This window comes from Polistes dominula, unplaced genomic scaffold (assembly GCF_049000335.1).
Source record: "Polistes dominula isolate Pdom_NZ unplaced genomic scaffold, Pdom_raw_medaka contig_17, whole genome shotgun sequence".
Lineage (NCBI taxonomy): Eukaryota > Metazoa > Arthropoda > Insecta > Hymenoptera > Vespidae > Polistes > Polistes dominula.
The window spans coordinates 3,158,635-3,183,487 of NW_028301049.1; the positions used below are offsets into that span (position 1 = coordinate 3,158,635).

The window sequence follows — 24,853 nt, forward strand, 5'->3', positions numbered from 1 at the left end:
TATTTCATTTGATATTAACTTCTATACCCAATTTGTTGTAAACACTTTATCATTATTATAATATTGTTTCAAGTTTTTAATCCCTTTCTCACCCTTCACTCCAATATTTTATTTTTTTTATTTTATTCCAAAAGTTGAACTTTATAACATTCTATTTTGACAATTTCATTTGATAATTATTTTTGTAACCAATTTTTTTTGTAAACATATTCTGTTTTAAGTATAATATCGTTTAAGGTTTAAGTTAAGTCCACCTAACTAACTTCAACCCTTTTTTTTATTTTATTCCAAAAGTTGAACTTTATAACATACTATTTTGACAATTTTATTTGATAATTATTTTTATAACCAATTTTTTTTTTGTAAACACATTCTGTTTTAAGTAGAATATCGTTTAAGGTTTAACTTAAGTCCACCTAATTAACTTCAACCCTTTTTTTTTATTTTTTTCCAAAAGTTAAACTTTATAACATTCTATTTTGACAGTTTCATTTGATAATTATTTTTGTAACCAATTTTTTTTGTAAACATATTCTGTTTTAAGTATAATATCGTTTAAGGTTTAAGTTAAGTCCACCTAATTAACTTCAACCCTTTTTTTTTATTTTATTCCGAAAGTTGAACTTTATAACATTCTATTTTGACAATTTCATTTGATAATTATTTTTGTAACCAATTTTTTTTGTAAACATATTCTGTTTTAAGTATAATATCGTTTAAGGTTTAACTTAAGTCCACCTAATTAACTTCAAACCTTTTTTTTTATTTTATTCGAAAAGTTGAACTTTATAACATTCTATTTTAACAATTTCATTTGATAATTATTTTTGTAACCAATTTTTTTTTGTAAACACATATTCTGTTTTAAGTATAATATCGTTTAAGGTTTAACTTAAGTCCACCTAATTAACTTCAACCCTTTTTTTTTATTTTATGCCAAAAGTTGAACTTTATAACATTCTATTTTGACAATTTCATTTCATAATAATTTTTATAACAAATTTTTTTTTTGTAAACACATATTGTTTTAAGTAAAATATCGATTAAGGTTTAACTTAAGTCCACCTAACTAACTTCAACCCTTTTTTTTTATTTTATTCCAAAAGTTAAACTTTATAACATTCTATTTTGACAATTTCATTTGATAATTAATTTTACACCCAATTTTCTTTTTTATAAACACTTTATCATTACCATAATATCGTTTAAGGTTCAATCCTTTTTCCACCCTTCACTCCAATTTTTTTTTTTTTTATTTTATTCCAAAAGTAAAACTTTTTTTGATCTTAAGGGATCATCGTCATCATTCATTTCTGTTTAAAATTACAAAAAATGTTTCCCCCGTTTTTTATTAACACCCAATCATCTGATGGATAATTTTTGTTCTTTTTTCCTTTCTTTTTTTTTTTTTTTTTTATTAACCAACGAATTATTCAACCTTTTAAAGGAAATACGATTAAGTACTTAACGCGATACGTGCTACTTTATTTATAAAAATCGATTAACTTTGTTAAACGAAAAGGTGAGATAATTGATTCAATTATTTGCTACATCGTTCTATCATTCATTAATTAATTGATCAGTAAAATTTGTTGATTTTTAATGATTCTAAATAATTTATTATTATTATCAATCATTACTTATTTATTATTTTTTCATTTATTATTACTATTATCAATCATTAAAAATGTATTGTCAAGTAATCACAAAAATTAACAAATATCTGTCAAATACTTTGCGAGCGAATGAAATTCAATGCAAAATTTTCATCGTAATTTCTTCTCAATTAAATTATTTAAAAAAAAAAAAAAATAAAATAAAATAAAATAAAATAATCAACAAGAATAAATTAATAATCTCAAAACACACACACACACACACACACACAAAGTTTATACATTTAGAAATTAAAAATCTTCGTAGGAAGATACTGCAAATAAATGAGAGTTTAGACAAAATTGAACAAATTAAAAAAAAAAAATAAAAAAGGGTATACTTCGTATGATTGAGCGATCCCTATAAGTGTAGTTAATTGTCATGTTAAAGTAAAAATAAAAAAGAACAAAAAAAAAGAAAAATACTGAACGATAAAATAGGTATGAGAAAAAATAACAAAATAAAAAATAAAGATTTAGTAAATCTGATGCATTATGTTTCCTACACTATATAAGTTGAATGCATTAGTATTACAATTTAAAATAACTCCATATACCACATAATTCTATTCATAATTTCACATGGTGGAAAATAAAAAGTACAAACAAAATAAAAATAAAAATAAAAATAATAATATATATGTCATTAATAAAATGCACACAGGAATGAAAAATAAAATTTTATAAAACATATATATATATATATATAAAGGAGGTCTTCTACATAAAAAAGAAAAATAAAATAAAAGAAGAAAAAAAAAAGATGTAGGAAGGAGCTTATACACGAAGCAGATTGATGTAAAAAAAAAAAAAAAAAGAAAAAAAGAAAAAAAAGGAAGGAAAAAAATATAAAGGGTGAAAAGGGAACAACATGAGAGTGTAGAGAAACCCTTCCCCCCCCTCTCACCCCCTGTTCTTTACTAAAGTTAATAGGCATATTCAGTCATTAGAATGTATTGTAGTATAATGGTTTGTGACACATATTTTTCTATGCAATGCACTAAGGGTTGCACACCTGTATAACGTGGTGCATATGGGGTTAGCAACAACTATCCCCATTTCAAACGTTTTTCTCTTTTATCTTGCAATTCGATGCAGATTTTCGTGAAAGCACGTACCATCTCTAATACCTGTTCGTACAGATACATATAAATATATATATATTTATTATATAATGTGCGTATGTGTGTGTGTGTGTGTGTCTGTGATTGTATAGATAACAAACTGACGAAGCTCGTAAAATATATCGGAAGGATTTTCCGTCGAATAATAATAATAATAATAATAATGATAATAATGATAATAATAATAATATGGAATTATTATTAACAAAATTAGATGATAAAGAAAACAATAATATTTTTCAACGTGCATTAATTGTATATTCTGTTAAAACTTCGTATCGTTTTAAGTTGATAACGGGTTTATATAAACGTATGTTTCATTTTGTTAATTAAACATACATGATATTTTCTCACGAATATTTAAACGTAAATTAAGTTGTATTATTACCCCAGTTATCGTTTCATTTTCTTTCTTTCTATCTTTCTTTTCAATATATATATATATATGTCTTATGTTAAATAGATTAATTAAATAAAACAAATGTAAATAAATTCTTAATCGATGCATTTTATTTTTTCAATTCAACAATTTTTAGGATACTTTGAAAATCTAAAATATCAATTGCATCTTGAAAGAGTTTAAATAAATTTATTTGGTTAATAAATTCTAAATGGATTTATAATTTTTTTTTAATTTTACAATTTTTAGGATACTTTGAAAATCTAAAATATCAATTGCATCTTGAAAGAGTTTAAATAAATTTATTTGGTTAATAAATTCTTAATGGATGCATTTTTATTCAATACTACTATTTTTAGGATACTTTGAAAATCTAAAATATCAATTGCATCTTGAAAGAGTTTAAATAAATTTATTTGGTTAATAAATTCTTAATCGATGCATTTTATTTTTTCAATTCAACAATTTTTAGGATACTTTGGAAATCTAAGATATCAATTGCATCTTAAACATGTTCAAATAAATTGATTTGGTTAATAAATTCTTAATGAATGCATTTTTATTAAATTCAACAATTTTTAGGATATTTTTCAAATCTAAAATATCAATTGCATCTTAAAAATGTTCAAATAAATTGATTTGGTAAATAAATTCTTAATTGATGCATTTTTATTCAATTCTACAACTTTCAGGATATTTTTCAAATTTAAAATATCAATTGCATCTTTAAAATGTTCAAATAAATTGATTTGGTAAATAAATTCTTAATTGATGCATTTTTATTCAATTCTACAACTTTCAGGATATTTTTCAAATCTAAAATATCAATTGCATCTTAAAATAATTCGAATAAATTAGAATTGCATTCAAAGAAGTGCAATGAATAAATGTAATTTAAATTTACAAAAAAAAAATTAAATAATCTACGATAAAAGAAATAATTGAAATGGAAAATTGTAAATAAAAAAAAGGATATCTATACATATATATATATATATATATATATAAAGAATACGTGACAGTTTTATAAGAACATATTTGAGTTTATAAAAGGAAGAATCCAATAAGAAGATGACGGCACATTGAGAACATATTCCATGGAAAGGTAAAAATCAAGACTAACGTGAGAAAGGATCATGCATCGAAGCGGATTATTGGATTGGAGAAAACGATAGAATCGGATTTTGTTCGTTTCGCGATTTCAAACGAAAGTAAACATTTCCCCAATGTTTTCTACGTACATATATACATGCACATATATATATATATATATATATAACATACGATATTATTTTTTTTCTTTCATTTATTCTTTCTTTTTTTTCCAATTGCATCTTTCCAATATTTTATTCTACACCCTCGTTAAAAAAAACCTACACCTACGCGCCTACCCTTGGCATATATATATTTTTTTTTTTAAATAATATTCCAAAGGAGTATGAAACATAGTTTTTAGATAAGACTATTAATATTTGAGTAGAGTAATTAAAGGTAATAATTTATAATGGAATCATCCTATATATAAATAGGGTATTTTATATAGATTTATATTTTATTTTTTTTAAATAATTTATATATTATATAATAAATAAACATAATATATATTAAATAATATATAAATATAATAAATAAATATAAAAAATATAATATATATATATATATATATAATAAAATATAATAAATTAATAAATAAATATAATAATATATATTTATATAATTATATAATTATATAATAATTATTAATAATTAATTATAATATAATAATTATTAATTAATATAATAATAAAAATATATAATATAATAAATAAATATAATATTAATATATATAATATAATAATAAATAATATATAAATATAATAAATTATATATAAATATATATATATATATATAAATACATATATAAATATAAACAAGAAATTTCTTATATTAATTTCAAGCATGAATCTTTTTAATATCGTTAGAATTAAAATCTATTTTACATTTAATACAATTTTTTGTCAGACAGACATTTCTTTGAACGTACCGACAAAAAAAAAAAGAAAATAGTACATGAGACAATATAAAGAAATATGAAATATTTTTAATAAAAATTGTCGATTAAAGCAAAAAAAAAAAAAAAAAGAAAAATCTACTTATACCGTATGCATTAATCAAAGAACGAGGAATTAATTAGAATCTTTCTCTCTATAGTCGTTTTCCAAAGTACCTAGCACGTCCGTATCCATCTTGAAATATTCAAACTTCTTCGTAAAGTACGATATTATGCGAATACAATAGGACGAGGTTATAAAAAGGTTTCCCTACGAGTAACCTTTTTTTTTCTTTTCCTCTATTTCTTTCCTTTTCCTTTTTCTTTTTCTTTTTTCTTTTTCTTTTTTCTTACTCTCTTTGAACCGAAGGAAAAATGTTCGAAAATTTTTCAAGCGTTTTCATAGAAATGAGATAACACGTTCGTTCCTACGAGAAAAAAAAGTGAAAGAAAAAAAACACACACACACTCACACAGAGAAAAATAAAAATAAAATAAAATAAAAATGGCATTTATGCAAGTAGAATTATGACGTCATTCTCTTTTACCAGACCAAATTTAGAAAGCACTCGTACCCATTTCAGGTGGGTTACGTACGTTCCTTAAATTGTACCAAGCGTAGAATGGAAATAGTATTTCGTAATACTCCTACTACAGTATGTGTTACGTATACAATTCATGGTATGGAGAATGGGTTAAATGTGTTAGATGGGTTGAGGAACTTCCTAACTCCGATTATGGTACTCTTAATGTCCCTTACGACTACGTTAATTAGTTCTACATATATATATATAGAGGGTGTTTCCGATATGAATTATTATCTTTAATTACTTCTCAAATATTAGTAGTCGTGTAGCTACAAAATATGTTTCATACCTTTCAAATATTATTTCAAAAAAAAATCAATGTTAAAATCAATGTTAGCTACCTCTCGAATATTATTTTTTAAAAATAAAATATAAATACATATATATATATATAATAATATTTTATATATTATTTAATTATTATATTCTATTATTATATTATATTTATTATATTTTTATTTTATAATATAATAATATTATAATATATATAATAATAATAATAATAATAATAATAATAATAATAATAATAATATTATTATTATTATAATATTATATATAATAATATAAATAATATTATAAATAATAATAATATAATAATAATATAAATATTATAAATTAATTAATATTATATAATAAATTACAATATTATAAAATATAATATTATATTTTTATTTTTATATTTTATTATATTTTTAAATATTTTTTTTTTTATATAATATTATAATATTATATTATAGTATATTATATAATACAATATTATAAAATAAATTAAATAATAATATAAATTTATATTGTATTTTTATTTTATAATATATATCATTCTATATATAGTTGTTTTATTATAATAAATTGGTTGTGTTCATTCGTTCGGAATATCTCTTTCGTGTCGTCTTAGATAGTTTTAGTTTCGAAATAAGATAAATAAAGTTTAAACTAAGTAACAATAGTAACAATAACTAGTTACGTGGTTGGATAACTTTATGTAATTTTAGTTGTACTATTTAAACTTTACAAGTCGTAATGCAAACGTGCATACGAATCTTTGATTTGTCTATACAAGGAAAAGCACTAAGTTAAGTAAGTTGACAGAAAACCTAGTTCGTTTAAATTCAACACGGTTATAGGAGTCCTTTAGGATCATAAATTGAGCAAACAATATTTAACCTTATCGAACAAATCGAACAAAATGAAATATATATCTAGTGGGTTGAAAAGTCTTGAGCTTAAAGTGATTCAACAAATTTTAATCTTCAAGGTTTTCCATTGCAAATTTTTCCAAACGATAAAAAATATGTTAAAAAATACAAAACAAAGTATAAAAAAATATATATATATATAAAAACATTGTAAATAATCAAGTTGACACTGTTTTGAGCTTTTAAAGCGAATTAACAAATTTTAATCTTTATGATTTTCCATATCCAATTTTTCAAAGGAAAAAAAATATATATATATATAAAAAATACAAAATAAAGTATACGAAGAAAAAGAATGTAATAATGTAATAAATAATCAATTTGTGTGTTGTATATAATTTAAATAAAAAACCAATTTAAATTAAATTCGTATTCGAATGCGCGTAAAATTTTGATCTTCATCTTCTTTAATCCATGAAAAGTTGAATAAGAAAGAGAAATTGTAGGAAAGGTGTGAAAAGTAGGTTGGTATAAGGAAAAAAAAAAAGAAAACGAAAAAAGGTTGATCCTTTTGGAATGACTGGCAAGAAACTTTAAAAAAGGGGGAGGATAAAAAAAGATAAAAGTTTGAGTTTTGATCCAAGCTTTCGATATTGCAAACGTTCAACGTTAAGTATCAAAAAGACCAATGGCAAAACTTTTGAGAACCTCAACACCCTTCCTTTTTTTTTATCCTAGTTCTTACGTCACTACAACAACATTTTCTTCTTATTCTATTTATGCAACTAGTTTTGCATGATACTTGTTAACTTGTTAACTTAACAATTCGATTTTAAACTAAAAACAAAACAAAAAAAGAAGAAAATATGGCAAGGATTTGTTGCAAACGAAATTTTTTGGTTTTTTCCTCCTTTTTTTATTTTTTTTTTTTTACAGCGTAGACTGTATAAAGTTTTACATTAAAAAAAAGCTTTTTATTAATACTAATTTTTCAAGCTTATGTTTCAAAAGTCACGGATATGAAAAATGCATTGGCAAAGGTCTTTTTTTTTTTTTTAAAACAAAGCTTCCGTAATTTTTTTCAACAGACGACGACAAGACACACTTTGAAAAGTTTTCTACTCTTTCTTTTTATCTTTCTTTTTTTTTTTTCTTATCTTTTCATTCTTCAATCTCTTAGTTCGTGGTTTGTACTTTAAAACAAGGCATACACTTCTTTATCTTTTTATTATCTTTTATTCTACTTATTCTTCTTCTACTTTTCCTTATATATATATATATATATCTTTGTTTTTAAATGAAATTACTTAAACAGAGTATTTTCAAACTTATTTAAGTGTCATTTAATATTGGCATGGTTTATGTTAGAAAATTAAAACGAAATAATATCGAACAGTATCTTAAAACAACTAAAGAATAATTGCAAAAATTAATTTCTACAAATATTTATGGATAAAGAATGAAAAACAACTCTCAGATGCAATCAAACTTTGATTAAAAAGAAATCTTGACGAAACTATGGCTTTGGATAAAAGAAAAAAAAAAAACATTCTTAACGTAACTTTGAAAAAAAAGAAAACATCATAAGATAAAACTACAAAAACAAAAAAATCTTCCTCTATACGTGAGTGTTAACTTCATGAGGGGGTGGATCACAACGATATAAAGAAATCAATGTAGAAGTCAGTTGATTTTACCAATTCATACCATAGACAAAAGAAGGAAACGAACTTCCCATAGAAATAGTTTCGACGTTTTACCTTTCGTTTCAGCAATGTGTTCCAACGTTACGACCTTTTTCACTTAAACTAACGAACGTCTCTACATTCAACACATTTCACACTTTTACTTTATAGTAATAGAACCAATAAAAATAACAATAAAAATAAAAATAATAATAAATCAGAGAATGACAAATAAATATATATTATATATATATATATATATATATATATATATATATATATATATATATATATATATATATATATATATATATATAGATAACTATTATATATTATATATTAAATTTAATATTTATAAATTATATTAATAAGCTATATTAAAAAATTATATTTGTAAATTATATTCAAAAATAATAATAAAATTATATAAAAATTATATAAAAAAATTTCCGATAAGTCCGTAGGGTCTTTCCGATAAGTCCGTAGTCTTGGTAAGTCCTTACTTGGGTAAAAAAAAAAAAAAAAATAAAAAAAATAAATATTAATTTAATTATTATTCGTGAAATGTATAGTATCCAATCAAAATTTTTTTATACAAATTTAATTCATTAGTTATTTTAATTATTATTTTAATACTTCCCAAGGTTTCTCACCCCTGTTCACGCGTCAGTTTCTATGCAATTTAACATGGATCTTAAAAAGAAAAAGAAGGAATGGTTTTCATCTCACAACAACCAACAACTACCATTATCGTGTGCATATTCTTTTCCTTAACTTTCTTCTTTTTTTTTTTTTTTATTCATATCAACGTGCATTTTAAAGTCAAGAAAAAAATCAGATAAAACTCATGAGGTTTACGTTAACGTTAGAAAATATACACACCACCCAAACCCACACCCACACCCCCTTTCTTTGGTGACATTATACTGAGAAGCAACACAATAAGAGATTAAAGTCCATTTTTTATTATCTTTCTGATCTTTTTTATTAGACTGTCCCCCGTAAGAAAAGAAATCTTTTTTAAACTATATTTAAAGGGTCAATTTAATAAGCAACATTATTCAATTTTCCTATAATAATTATAATAGACATTTTTCAACATTTTCTATATGTATTTAAATATCTCTTTTTAAATCATTACGAGCTTTTCTAGAAATTACTCGTTATATATATATATATATATTATTAATGAGAAATTAATGCATAAAGTAAAATACAAATGCTGATGAGTGCAATATAATCGATGCAGGATTGATGATAAGAATTGTGAAAAATGTTATTTTATGAATAAATTAATTAAGTAAATAAGAAAAATGGAATAATATGTCAAAGAATTTATTGGAAATGAAGAGAAATTATTTGATGCGATGCATGAGTTAAAATATCATTTTAAATAAAAAATATAAAAAAAAAAAAGGAAACAGAAATCAAACATGTAAATTTCGATATTAATGATAATGAAAAGTCAATTATGAAAATAATAATCGTTAAAAGACATATCATTAAAAATATTGAAATAAATCTTACAAATCAGTAATAGATTGTACGATCTATGTGATAAAAATAATAGAAAAAATAAAGTGTACATTTTAGAAATGGGTTTGAAAATGTATCGATCAATAAGATCGGACAATAAGCCATTGGCACGAACACGTTTTATTTGAGATAGGAAAATTGGTAGCATCTGTGGTCGAAAGAGAAGAAGGAAATACCTGAGTTATAGAAAACCGATGAATGATGTGGTTGCAAAACATTCAATGAGGCGTATACGTCGTGCACTTCGCTGAATTTCCGCGTTTTTCTTTTCGAACGAAAGCGTTGCATCTTATACCCTAGCCCAGACACGTAAAGGAAAAGCAAAGGGAAAGGAAAAGAAGTATGAAAAGGAAAAAGGAAGGAAACACAAGTGAATATTTCTCCCTTTTTCCTACCCTTTTCAAACTACAACCATCTACTATCCGTTTACCTATAAAAGAATCAACATTTTACACAAACACTTTCTATAATCTTTACAGTAGATGACTTTACACGTACACTGCTACTTCTTCCTATGAACTTTGTGAAATTATTTTTTTTCTGGTTAATTAATTTAATAAAAACTTACACGAAATGCATCTCGTAATTCTTGTTCCTCTTGATCCTGATCTACAGAAGTTCCAGAATTTTCGTCACCGATATTGCTGACGATCTCCACGAATTCTTCAAAACTTACAGTACCGTCACCTGAAATAGAAAAGAAAAACAAATTAGATTTGTTCTATAAACATTTTTTCAAAGTGTTTTATTATTCACTTTCTTTGTAATTATTATAAAAATACGCGTGAGCCTGTATGAATGCAACCCTCCAGACACGCTTTGAAAATGTTGCTTACGAGCGTCATCTGTCGGGACGGAATTTGTTTCTGCCCGAAAGATTGGCAACCCGTCATACATACGTGTATAAACAGTTTTGACTGAAAAAAAATTACGTCCCAGCAGATGGCACTCGCAAGCAATATTTTCAAAGTATGTCTGGAGGGTTGCATTCTTACAGGCGTAATAATTTTACAAATAATTATAAAAATATAATTTTAATGTTTTAATTAGTTGTAAATATTTTTAAAATAATATTTAGTATCTTAAGTGAAAAATAAATTTTAAAAAAATTTAATTTATGCGATGTTAAACTTTTATAGATCGTTGTAAAAATAATAAAAGATTAGAAAATTGTTATTGATGAAAGGGTTTGTTTTTTTTTTTTTTTTTTTTTTAAATCGATGATTGTATAACAACGAGGTAACATTTTCTTCGTCATAAAATGTAAGAATCTTTTATATAACACAAGTTCCTTTTTTTAAAGCTTCTTTTCTTTACTCGTTGATGCTCGCTTCGATCCTCTTTTACACGTACCCAACATACAAAAACAATTTTTAACCTTTCAAGAGGAAAAAGCATACACATAATATATATATATATATATATATATATATATATACTCATTCGTCTGTCTACTCCTCCTCCTTTCTTATTTTTTCTTTTGAAACCGTATTTTGCGTTTTTACGTTCATACATATGTTTCTCTGTACCTTTCTCTAATTGATGGTAAAAGAAAAAAAGAAGAAGAAAAAGAAAAAAAATGAAAAGATTTATTGCATGTTTCTGTCCAATCAACAACGAAATATTTTCGTTTGTAAAATAATCGTCTATGAAATTCTTTTACGGATATTTTTATTTATTAAATTCTTTCCTACGTTATTTATTTATATTATTTTGTTTTATTTTTGTTTTTCCTTGATTCATTTGCATCTTCAATAAGATGCAATTTTCTTTCATTTAATGTTTTTTTTTTTTTCTTCATTCGATAGAAAAAGGAATAAATAAAATTATGAACAAAAATAATCATAATAAATAAAATGATATTGAGCGTCAGATTTATACAAAAAAAAAAAAAAAAAAAACAAAAAAGATGAAATTACATTGAATCAATGTTTCACGCAGTATTAACAGCTTTATTTTTTGCCGATGAGTAAAAAAGTTGAATACCAAATTACAAAGTAAATATAAAACGTACTAAAAAAAAAAAAAAAAAAAAAAAAAAAATTATATGAAATGTTTTAAACGTTGTATTCATCGTTACACAATGTATTAATATTCACCGTATTCAGAAAAAGATTGAGGAAAAGAGAAAATAAAAGACAAAAAAAGGTAAGACCTCAATTAAAAAGCTTACAAAAGGAATTCGAGATTGTGAAATAGGAATAACCAAGTCGGAAAAGTATTTCGTAAGCGTTGCGTTTTAATCTTGGAAACGATTACGACTAGCAAATACTTAAAACTGTTTGAGAAGTATTATCCAGTGAAAAAGAATTTTAAAGACTTTCTTTCAAGCTGTTTTATATGTTTTCTTACACCTACATAACACATTCTTACACCTACTATTCAATACTATCGACAACAACAAAATAAAGTCTCTCTGAAATCAACAAGATTATTATTTAACCCTCAATCTATTTTATTATTCATGCTTATGTTATTTAACTTTAATGATCTGAAATAATAATTTAATTTTAGATAAACAGATTACATTAACTTTTAATAAAAGTTAATTAAATTAATTGATAATTATGATAAATGATAACTAATACTAATACCAAATTAATAACTTGTAATACAGGTTAATTAATTTAATAATTACTTATAACAAATAGAAACTAGTACTAATACTAAATAACAAATAATACTAATACTAAATTGATACTAAATAACAAAGAATACTAATACCAAATTAATAACTTGTAATACAGGTTAATTAATTTAATAATTACTTATAACAAATAGAAACTAGTACTAATACTAAATAAAAAATAATACTAATACTAAATTTATACTAAATAACAAAGAATACTAATACCAAATTAATAACTTGTAATACAAGTTAATTAATTTAATAATTACTTATACTAAATAATAAGTAATACTAATACTAAATAATAAATAATACTAATACCAAATTAACAACTTGTAATACAAGTTAATTAAATTAATTAATAATTATACCAAATAGTAATTAATACTAAATTACATAACTTGTAATACAAGTTAGTTAAATTAATAAAGTAACTTTATTATTAAAATAAAATAAATAAAATATATATATTTTTATTAAAAATAAAATTGTTAAATGACAATAATCAAAGAGTGATTGTTTTATAAATTTGATAAATTTGATAAATTTAATTAGATTAGTTGATGAGTATACTATCAAAGTTGTATTCAAGTATCAGTACACACTTTTTAGATAATTTCAAAATATTTGAAGTTCAAATTTTGAAGGGATACGAAAAGTGAAAGGTTTTTAACTGTTATGAGAGATATAAACTCTTGAAAATATCGATCTGACAAGAAGACTTGGAAGAAACGAGTAGGGGGGAAAAGTTAAGAAGTATTTCAACTTCATAGTCCTGCGTGTCAGACACATCACGTGCCTTTCCATTTTTATTTCTTTCACTTTTTTGGGGGAGATGGGGGAAGGGGGAGGATGATTATTCGTATAGATGATAAATTTTCTAATAATTTGAAATAGAAGGAGGCGATCGTAATGGATGGAAAATCTTCAAAGGCTGTGGCGCATTAAAGTACTCGAGTATCGCATGCTTTCAATCTATTAACAGGGTCACCCCGTATAATGTATTAGCCAAAAGCTTTTAATAGCGTCAAAATGTACAGTAATAACGAACTGTATTTTATCAACTACGACGAGTGGATCCACCTGTGAAACACACCTGCATCATTTCACTTTCTTCCTTAACGTCTTTCATACAAAAAGACAACTCGAGTCTATGAAAAGTTTAATCAATGTTCATTGATCATTGACAAAATTTTTCGTAGCTCATTTTTTATTGATTAATTTCTTTGTAGACTCATTGAAAAAAAATTTTTTTTTTTAAATGCACGATTCCACGATCATTGACGAATTTCTTCGTAGTCTCATTGAAATATTGTTTTAATTCAACATCCACTCGTCTTTGCAAATCTTTTCACATTAAAACTTTAAGAAAACACGATTACTCTGAATCGTAAGAAAAAAAGAGGACATTTTCTGAAAGATTTACAGGTATCTCTATTAAAATTTCAAAAGTGTAATTCAACGATATTTTAGCCCTTTTTTTTTTTTTATCTTTACAACGCCAATTTTTCACTCATGTGTCAAGTTTAAAAGATATAAATATATATATACCTACTACTGTGTGACGCGAATAAAATAATTTCTCGTATTTTTTTTTATTTTTTTATTTTTTTTTTTTATTGAGATTTGTCAATTGATAACAAACAAAAATTTCCGTAAAGATTAATTGATAAATATTAATCGAATAACATTTATCTCAATTGATTAAAAATAAATCGAATAAAATTTTTCAAACGAAAACTATTAAAAAAAAAAAAAAGAAAAAAAAGGTAAATAGTTCCTAGAGAAGATTGAAAAAAATATATATATATATTTCGAGAATATTTCGTAAGAAATTAATATCTATTGTTTACGTAAAAAATAAGTGAAAAAAATTCTCCCCCCCCCCCCAAAAAAAAAAAAGAAAAAAATACGAACGAATGATATCGATGATAAATAAACGAAACGAATAAAAATATCTATCGTTGAAAAGTGTTGAAAAGTCACTTTATCGAACAATTTCTAAACTCCATTTCCAGGTATTTGAACTTTTACAAAAAGCTTCGTGGAAAACGAAAATATGTCGTTTGATTTTTCAAGTATTTTCGGTTTCTGTCATAGATCTTGGTTTGCTTATGCAAAATTAATTTAAAGAAGACGTAACAACACACACTTCGAATGGTTATTGATCAAAGTATTATTTCTTTTAAGACGTCAATTGGATTTTATTATTCGTTTTTGCAATGGCTTTTCGAGTGCATCTGTAAAAGCATAGTACTGTCTTACACAGTCTACCAATACAAAAGCAAAATACTATAAAATACCGAACATGGAAGAGAACATTACGTTTTCTTTTCTCGTAAACTTGATTAATCACTTTTTGTCATTTCCTCTTTCCATTATTCACTTTCCTATTACTTTCTTAACATTTTTATATTCTCGATAAACTTTTTAACGATAATTAAGACGAACTTCTTTTCTTTTTTTTTTTAACCTTTGTCAATTATCGGCAAACAATGTGGAAATGCTTTTTTCAAAAATAAATGTAGATATTTGTATTTATTAGAATATTTGTAAAATATTTTTGACTAGTAGGACTTGTCGTCCTAGATAAAACTAAGCGGATTTTATAAAAGAGATAAGAACCGTTGTAAACAGGATTTAGAGTGATAATACGCTCCGACGAATATTTCCTCGTGAATTTTCTCTGCCTACGTGCGTCTAAAACTTTCTCCAATCTCTTCATCTAGTTTTTGTTCTCTTTCGGATACGTATATAACGTATGTAACATGAATACCTGAATCAGATTACTACATTGCTACGATAAATTTCTCTACTATATTTTATACACCAAAATATATACATATATATATATATATATACTTTTGTTATTACAAATTTATTTTATGCTATTAAATATTTCAGTATTTTTAATTTAATGAATAATATAAAATTAAAATTATGTTAAATTGTAATATAATTTTAGGTATTTTATTATTTCATTATTATTTAATAAAAAAAATTATATAAAATAATAGAAATAAAAATATAAATATAAAATAATAAAAATAAAATAATAAAAATAAAATAATAAAAATAAAATAATAAAAATAAAAATATAAATATAAATATAAAATAATAAAAATATATAATATATAATATAAAATAAATAAATAAATATATATATAAAATAATAATTAAATATAATAACAAATATTATATTTATTATTTATACAGAATACCCAACAAATTTGAAATTAATTTTATATAACATATTGCAATAGTAAAATATTTAATAATATTTCAATCTTTCATATATCTATTTTATTAATTTCATATATATATAAATATATATATTTTATTTTTATATTACACATATATAAAATAATATATTTCATATTATTTTTCATATATTTATTTTATTTATTTTATTAAAGACCCCCTATAAACAAAACATTCACGATAATACGATATACGATTTACTAAAACGCAATAGTAAGACAAATTTCACCTGTGTACATTTTATTAATATTACTACGTACTACTACGCACTACTTCGTAGTTTAGTTGAAATATTTTTGGACACCCTATATATATGTATATGACGGTATTATAAATTGAGCATACGATATATACCCCGTTTTGGGAAAACAGACACGACTCTAAGCAATGTTAAATTTCTCCGGCACGTGATTCCCTCAGCTGAGGTACTTTAAATGCTGTTGAAAATTTTCCCAACCTTAGGTGCATCGTATGATACATACATATGTATATACACCTACGTTTACATATGAGAACCTAGTAATATAGCTATGTATCGTTACGAAGTAAGAGAGAGAGAGAGAGAAAGAAAGAGAGTAAGATGAGGGATGAAAAAAAGAAAAACCCGTGTTGATCCCTTAGCCCAAGATCGTTTTAACAACTTGAGCCTTGTGAGAATAACTTTGAAATGATAGTTTGACGTCAATCTTGAACCAAAAATTGGGATCGAAATTTCAGTCACTGTAGTCTGTTGAAAAAAATATTTTAAAAAATAAAATTGCAATTATTTTTATAATTATAAATCTGATACCAACTTTGACACTACCAATCGAACCATTTAACACGTTCCATACCAAAAAATTCCTTTTTACCTGATTTGTAATTGAGATCATTTAATTTTGCTTAAACAAAATCAACCATTACATGTAATTATTATTTATTATAAATATAATAATTAAACAAACTTGTGTGCTTTATTTTATATTATGCTTATAATATTTTAATAGGAATATTTTTTGTATAAAATTAAATTTCTTATAAACATATATTTTCAGTGCATTACACTGTTCCGTGCCAAGTCCGTTTTTGTTTGACTTATCTTTCAAGTCATTTGATTTTCAGCGTATTTAATAAATTTGTGTACCACTGGTGGTACACGTGGTACGTAACGTGTTAATTAAACTTGTGTACCACTGGTGGTACACGTGGCCTGAAGAACAATTTTAACGTGTACCATCGGTGGTACACGTGGCACGGAACGTGTTAAATACAAAAAATATTATTTATGCATAATAAACCATAATTTTAAATTCCTATTCAAGTTGAATAACTTTGGTAAACGTTTTATCTACATATGTAAGTAACTATGTACTTAAATACTTTCTCTTAAGTTTCTTTTAAGGAAGAAAATAAAACTACGGAATCAGGAATGAAAAAAAAAAGAGAAAAAAATTTACGAGAGTTATCCACTAGAAAATTCGATAAAAACTTTAACTTTTTCATAATACAAATGTAAAGTCTGATTTTTTATACTTGAACAGTCCAAAATTTTTCATACGCATCATTTGTAATTTAATAACCTTGAATAAAATCCGTAATAAATATTATTCACCGTCAAATACAATTTTCATTTGTTAATTATAAATGGTAAAAGTAAAAGTTGAATTTTGTTCATTATTCGAATAATAAATTAAATATAATATTTATACAGTAATAATTAAAACGATGTACATTCATAACTGTTATTATTATAATTATTATCATAGGAGAATACAATAAACAAAATGAATAACATTTAAATGAAGAATTTTGATTGCAAATTAAAAACCGTCTGCATTACGTAAATAAAATACCATTTACAGTTTATTATAAATAATTGCATGAAATTGTTCGTACGTTAAAACACTACTAAATAATAACATGCAAATTGTTTAATAATAATTTAATTAATTTGTAAAGTAAAATCAGAACACGTGGAGAAAGTTACAAGCTGGTGTCAATTTGTTTCATTAGCACGTTCGAAAATCACTACCCTTATATTCTACCCTTTTGACCTAACACGTGATAGAGTAGTAATCGAAATCCTTAGAACATAATCAAATGGTATCAGTTTAATTCGATCACGTACAATTCCGACATTAGTTGAAAATGTGAAAAATCAAATGTAATATCGTCATCACATTTTTCTTTTAACAATTCTCGAGAGACTACTTACATAAAAATCAAAAAAAAAAAAATTGAATCAAGGTGAACATATTATTTACAGAAACTTTTAAAAATAATTGTATAACTTTATGGTTATACACTATGGTATAATAATAACTAGAAAAAATAATTAGAATAATTTATAAAAAAGGGAAATAATAAACTAGAAAAAGTTGCTTGTATTCGTAATGTTTAAATATTTGTACGATTTATAATTAATTATAAAATAATAAATATATCAATATATTATATAATAAATAAATTATAATAATATATAAAATATTTATTATATTAATTAATTATTATATATAAAATTATATAGATAAAATAAAATTACTAGAAAAAGTTAGTTGTATTCGTAGTGTTTCAATATTTGTACGATTTATAATTAATTATAAAATAATAAATATATCAATATATTATATAATAAATAAATTGTAATAATATAATAAATGTAACATTTTATATTAATATTATTTAATATTTAAAATAATATAAAATAATAAATATATGAATATGTATTTACTAAAAATCTAACAAAAATTTACAAACTAAATAATATGTACGATTTTTTTGTCGAGAAATATATGTATTATATATCTTACTTTTATCTGGTGAATTTATTATTCTAAAGAATCTTTTTATTTGGATACATAGAAAAAGAAAATAAAAAATTCAAAAAATAAAAGAAAAAAACAAGTGATATTATTCTTTCCACTACAGAAGAACCTGTTGCGCCTAGCTGAAGATCATAACAGTTTCAATAGCAATGATTTAGTTGAAATGTATAATGTCTTAACTTTTAAAGCGAAACTACTGTTAAATCTAAGAAATGTCGTAGTACGTTAGAACACGTTCATACATTTATGATCGATGATGTAAATTAGAAGTAATTCGAATTGCAATGAGATTTCAAGTTACTTACAACGAAATGCACTTTGACTAGGATCTACTAGGACTCTTTGATGGTTTATTACTGTGAACCTTAACTAAATTGATCTTACCAAAATGTATTATATTCAAAGAAAACACTCTGTTAGAAAATATATATTAAATATTAATTTAAATAAATAATAAATAAAACAATGTATTAATTATATTTCGTAAAAATTCATTTGGGGGTGTAGTATTCTTCGTATAAACAATTCTATTATTTATTATAATATTATATATAAATATATTATATTGTATTTATTATATTTTTTTTTATTCTATTTATAATATATAATATATTATATTATTATAATATAATAATAAAATATATAATATAACAATATAAATATATGTATATATATAATTATATTATATATTAAAATTATTATATTTTTTTATTATAATATATATTATAATATTACAATTAAATTATAAAAATATATATATATATATTATACATATTAATTAAAATAAATAATAAATAAAACAAAATTATATCTCCTATAAATTCGTTTGGGGGGTGGTATGCTTCATAAATATATTTATATTATTTATTATAATATTATATTTATAATATATATTATAATATTACAATATATTAAATTGATCATCAAATATATATTTAATTATATAACATAAAAAGAGAGGTAGTAATAAAAATACATTATAACACACACAACGATATTGCATACTCATGACCTTAAAAAAGAAAAATGAAAAAAGAAGCTTAAAATAGCTAGATGGAAAAATTACAAGCAAACAAAAAAAAAAAAAGAATGCAAGGATTTGATTAGAATATCAGAAGGTTATTAATATTTCTCGTTTTATAGATAGGGATCGATTAATAGTAAGATAATCGTTTTTCAACCTCAGCATATTTTTCCCTATCCCTTCTTTTTACCAAAACCCCCAATGATGATCGTTTTATTTTCTCAAAACACGATATAACAGAGAAAGAGAAAGAAAGAGTGAGAGAGAGAGAGAGAGAGAGAAAGAGAGAAGTGGGTGGAGCACCCCCGTATCCCTTTGTTTTTCTCCCCCACTTGTTACGAAACCGATCGATGCCAATCTAGTTTATATGGTTTTCATTTATAGTTCGACGAATTTAATTGCACAAGGGCCGAGAGAGAGAGAGAAAATAAAATAAATAAAAAAAATAAAAAAAAGAAGAAGAAGAAGAGAGATAGGTGGAAGGTGAAAAATGGGAAGAACAAACAAAAAGAAAAATTTCAACGTTCATCCCTATCTTCCCTCCCTACCTACCTACCTACCTACCTACCCCTTTCGTTTAAACCAAATGTCCTACATGAAAATATAAAGGACAAGTGACATTCCACACTATTCTTGCTTGCTTGTTTGGTTTATTGGTTTGATTTGGTTTGGTTTGGTTGGTTGCTTGCTTGCTTGCTTTTATTGATTCGTAGGATAACCTATCGAAGACTTCTAATTACGTTACTTGCTTCAAGCAAAGGAATAAAGATAAAAAATATATTATAGGTAGTGATTCAATGATGGAGAATGAAGATGATATTTGAATCATAGAAAAAAGAAGGAATGATCAAAATCAAATCAAATCAAATCAAATCATATTGGATAAGGGCTTCCAGATAAATGTGCAATTATCTGGATGAGAGAGTTGAAAATCTTTCGGTCTGATCACATTCATCTATTTCTAAATATTTTCTATTTGGTTTTGTTAAATTAATTTTCATATTAACATTTTAATGGTCGCACGTCTATGCAGTCAAACGTCGTCAAGGGGACAGTATTTTTGTAATATTAATATTTCATATAAATATATTATTATTATATAAATATATATATATATATATATATATATATATATATTATTAAATATAATATTTCGTATAAATTTTTAAACTTATTTTTTAATTTATTAATTGTTTATTATGTTATATTATATTAATTTATAAATTATTATATTATTAAATATAATATCTTATATAAAATTTTTAATTTATTTTTTAATTTATTACTTGTTATATTATATTATTTATTAATTATTATATTATTAAATATAATATTTCATATAAATATATATTATTATTTAATTAAATATTTAATATATACATATATAATATTTTTGAAAAATTAATTTAAAAAAACTTAATTAAATTTACAAAAAAAATTAACATTAAAAAAAAAACAACAAATTTAATTTTATATAATTTTAAATATTAAATAAGTTATAAATAAATAACGGCCAATAACAGTTATTCCGACTACCACGCACATGTTGTGTGAGCGGCCATTAAAGTGTTCAAAGTTAATCGACAACTATTTTAATTGTTCTAAGAAATTATATAATAAAAAACTCCAAACAATTGACAAATATGACTGAAAAATTAGAATTAAAACACGAAAGGTTTTTTATTTTTTTTTTTTATAAAACTTAAAAACAAAATCTTTCAATTCGATCAAATTCATCTATTTCTAAATATTTTCTATTTGTTTTTGAAATTATTTTCATATTTAAAATAGAAAATTCATGAGTCTTCTTAAAAGTGACGAAAGATAGAAAGAGTAGGGGATGGTTAGTACCATGGTGGTACCAACCAACCACTTGGTAAGTCGTACCCAATGGTTTCGAATGTGCAATTCACCGGACGAATCACAATTTTTTCTTTTTATTTTTTTTTTATTTTTCAATCTTTTTGTTCGAAACTTTGACGGACACGTCGTTTTCGGTCGTTTAAATTGCAATTGCGCGAAAAGGAGGAATGAAATAAACGTCGAATTCGTATAAAGAGAAATACGAATGGTAAATGTTTTCTATGCTTCCTGTGTATGTATATGTGTGTGTGTGTGTGTATGCGTTTCGTGTAAATGTGAACACATGTGTTTGTTTTTTTATCTTTTTTTTTCCCCTACTGTTTTCTTGAATTTTTCACTAGTGCAATTTCCATTTGTGTATACACACGTTCGTATGATGTGCGTGTGAATGTATGAAGGAAATACGCGTTGTTAGAAAAGAATTAGTTTCGATAGAAAACGAAATGAATAAATAAAAAAAAAGAGAACAAAACAAAATTTGAAATAAAAAATGAATGAAAGAAAAAAATAGAAGGAAGGAAGGGGATTTTTTTTTTTTTTTTTTTTTTTTTTTTTGATAAAAGTTTGTCAACGTATATGTATATATGTAGGGAAATTTTTTAGGGTTAGAGGTGCGTGATGAACATACACCCAGTTTAATCCTACTAATAAGATTTATTTAAAACAGGTATTAGAAAAAGTACAATATTAGTTTCACAATCTTACGGTGTTATTTAATTAATCACATCACAACTTCACAACTGAACAACTTTGCGACATTACAAATTGGCTAATTTGCAAATTGACAATTTGGCAACTTGACAACTTTACAACTTTACAACTTTACAACTTAACAAATTGACAACTTTGCAATTTGACAACTTTGTAACTTAACAACTTTGCAACTAAACAACTTAACAACTTTAGGATTGTCAAACTAATATTGTACTTTTTCTAATACCTGTTTTAAATAAATCTTATTAGTAGGATTAAACTGGGTGTATGTTCACCATACACCTTTAACCCTAAAAAATTTCCCTACATATATATATATATATATATATATATATATATATATATATATGTACATATATATGCGTGTAAAAAGATCGACTGATATTCGGTTATGCGAATCACGTTGACTGGTCGATTAACCAATTTAGATGCTTGTTCTCTTCCCTCCAACCCCCATCACACTGGTGGGAAGAAGAAGGTGGTAGGAGATGTTCGAAAAGTGCAATACGTTTTTCCTTCAACGATTATTCTAAACGCGTATCACCTCGTCAATATGCAATGCCACGACGTTAATATAAACGACTATCGTGCGTTTATCGAAAATTCATACGTTTTCTTCTATCCTACTTCTTCTTCTTCTTCTTCTTCTTCTTCTTCTTCTTCTTCTTCTTCTTCTTCATTTTATTTTTTTAAATTTATTTCATTCTTTTTTATTGTAAAACATTATTTCTTTTTTTTTTTTCTACTTTTACTATTCTCACATTTCCCAACTTTCTAGTCGTCGTAATTAAACCAAACTACGTCTCTCATACTCGAGCCAACGATTTGCAAAAAAGTTTGTCCGCATTTATTTAAAATATGTGTTTGTCGGTATAATTAAATACAGTGAACAGCATATTTTTTTTTTCTTTTTTTTTTCATTTCCCCTACGTCTCGTTATCGTATTCTCAACTACACATATGTGTACACTTAAACAGTCCTTTATTCGTACAGCTTAAACGAACCCTTAAAACTATACACATACACATTCTCTCTCTCTCTCTCTCTCTCTCTCTCTCTCTCTCTCTCTCTCTCTCTCTCTCTCTGTCCCCCTTTTTGCACGAACACTTTTTATTACTGGCGAATCACCAGATCTTTAATATACTTAATTAAAAATCTACTTCTACTCGTTTCGTTCTCTTGCTCACACAGCGTTTATAAACCACGAAATTGAGCTTAACATCGAATTAAGGGAAAAAATTACTAAACCCTAAGCGAATAAAATCCTATAACGGTCAAAGAAAATTTTTTGATTAAATTTATTAACATTTCTTCTTTAAATAATATTTTAACAAGTGTCATTATAATGTTACATATTTTTTATTATTATTATTATTATTATTATTATTATTATTATTATTATTATTATTATTATTATTATTATTATTATTATTATTATTATTATTATTATTATTATTAATTGGTATTAGGAACTCGAAAGTTTATTGCAACCAATACTAAATTCCCCAATTTTAAGTATATCCAATAAAATAATTTAAATGACTTAATGAAAATTGAATTAAATAATCCAAATTATATATTTAACAAAAAAAGAAATATTATAAATAAATAAAAAAATTTATATAATAAAAATAAAAGAAAATACAGCCACGTGTGTGAGAAGAAGGAATGCACAATATGCACAATCCCCCAATGATAAGTATATCCAATAAAATAATTTAAATGACTTAATGAAAATTAAATTAAATAATTCAAATTATATATTCAACAAAAAAAGAAATGAAAAATAAATAAAGAATTTTATATAATAAAAATAAAAGAAAATACAGCCACGTGTGTGGGAAGAAGGAATGCATAATATGCACAATCCCCCAATGATAAGTATATCCAATTAAATAATTTAAATGACTTAATGAAAATTAAATTAAATAATTCAAATTATATATTCAACAAAAAAAGAAATGAAAAATAAATAAAGAATTTTATATAATAAAAATAAAAGAAAATACAGCCACGTGTGTGAGAAGAAGGAATGCATAATATGCACAATCCCCCAATGATAAGTATATCCAATTAAATAATTTAAATGACTTAATGAAAATTAAATTAAATAATTCAAATTATATATTCAACAAAAAAGAAATGAAAAATAAATAAAGAATTTTATATAATAAAAATAAAAGAAAATACAGCCACGTGTGTGGGAAGAAGGAATGCACAATATGCACAATCTCCCAATGCCAGGTATATTTAATAAAATAATTTAAATGACTTAGTAAAAATTGAATTAAATAATCCAAATTATATATTTAACAAAAAAATAAATATTAAAAATAAATAAAGAATTTTATATAATAAAAATAAAAGAAAGTACACAGCCACGTGCGTGGGAGGGAAGGAATGCAC

The 24,853-nt window shown here is 23.7% G+C and overlaps 1 protein-coding gene across 1 annotated transcript in view; it reads right to left on the bottom strand.

The window, feature by feature from the left end:
• The window catches only part of LOC107068007 (uncharacterized), a 70,053-nt gene that overhangs the window by 14,591 nt on the left and 30,609 nt on the right, over nt 1–24,853 (bottom strand). Inside the window, exon 4 of the mRNA XM_015323992.2 lies at nt 10,721–10,839. Within this exon, the coding sequence (XP_015179478.2) occupies nt 10,721–10,839 (119 nt within the window). The remainder of the gene's footprint in view (nt 1–10,720; nt 10,840–24,853) is intronic.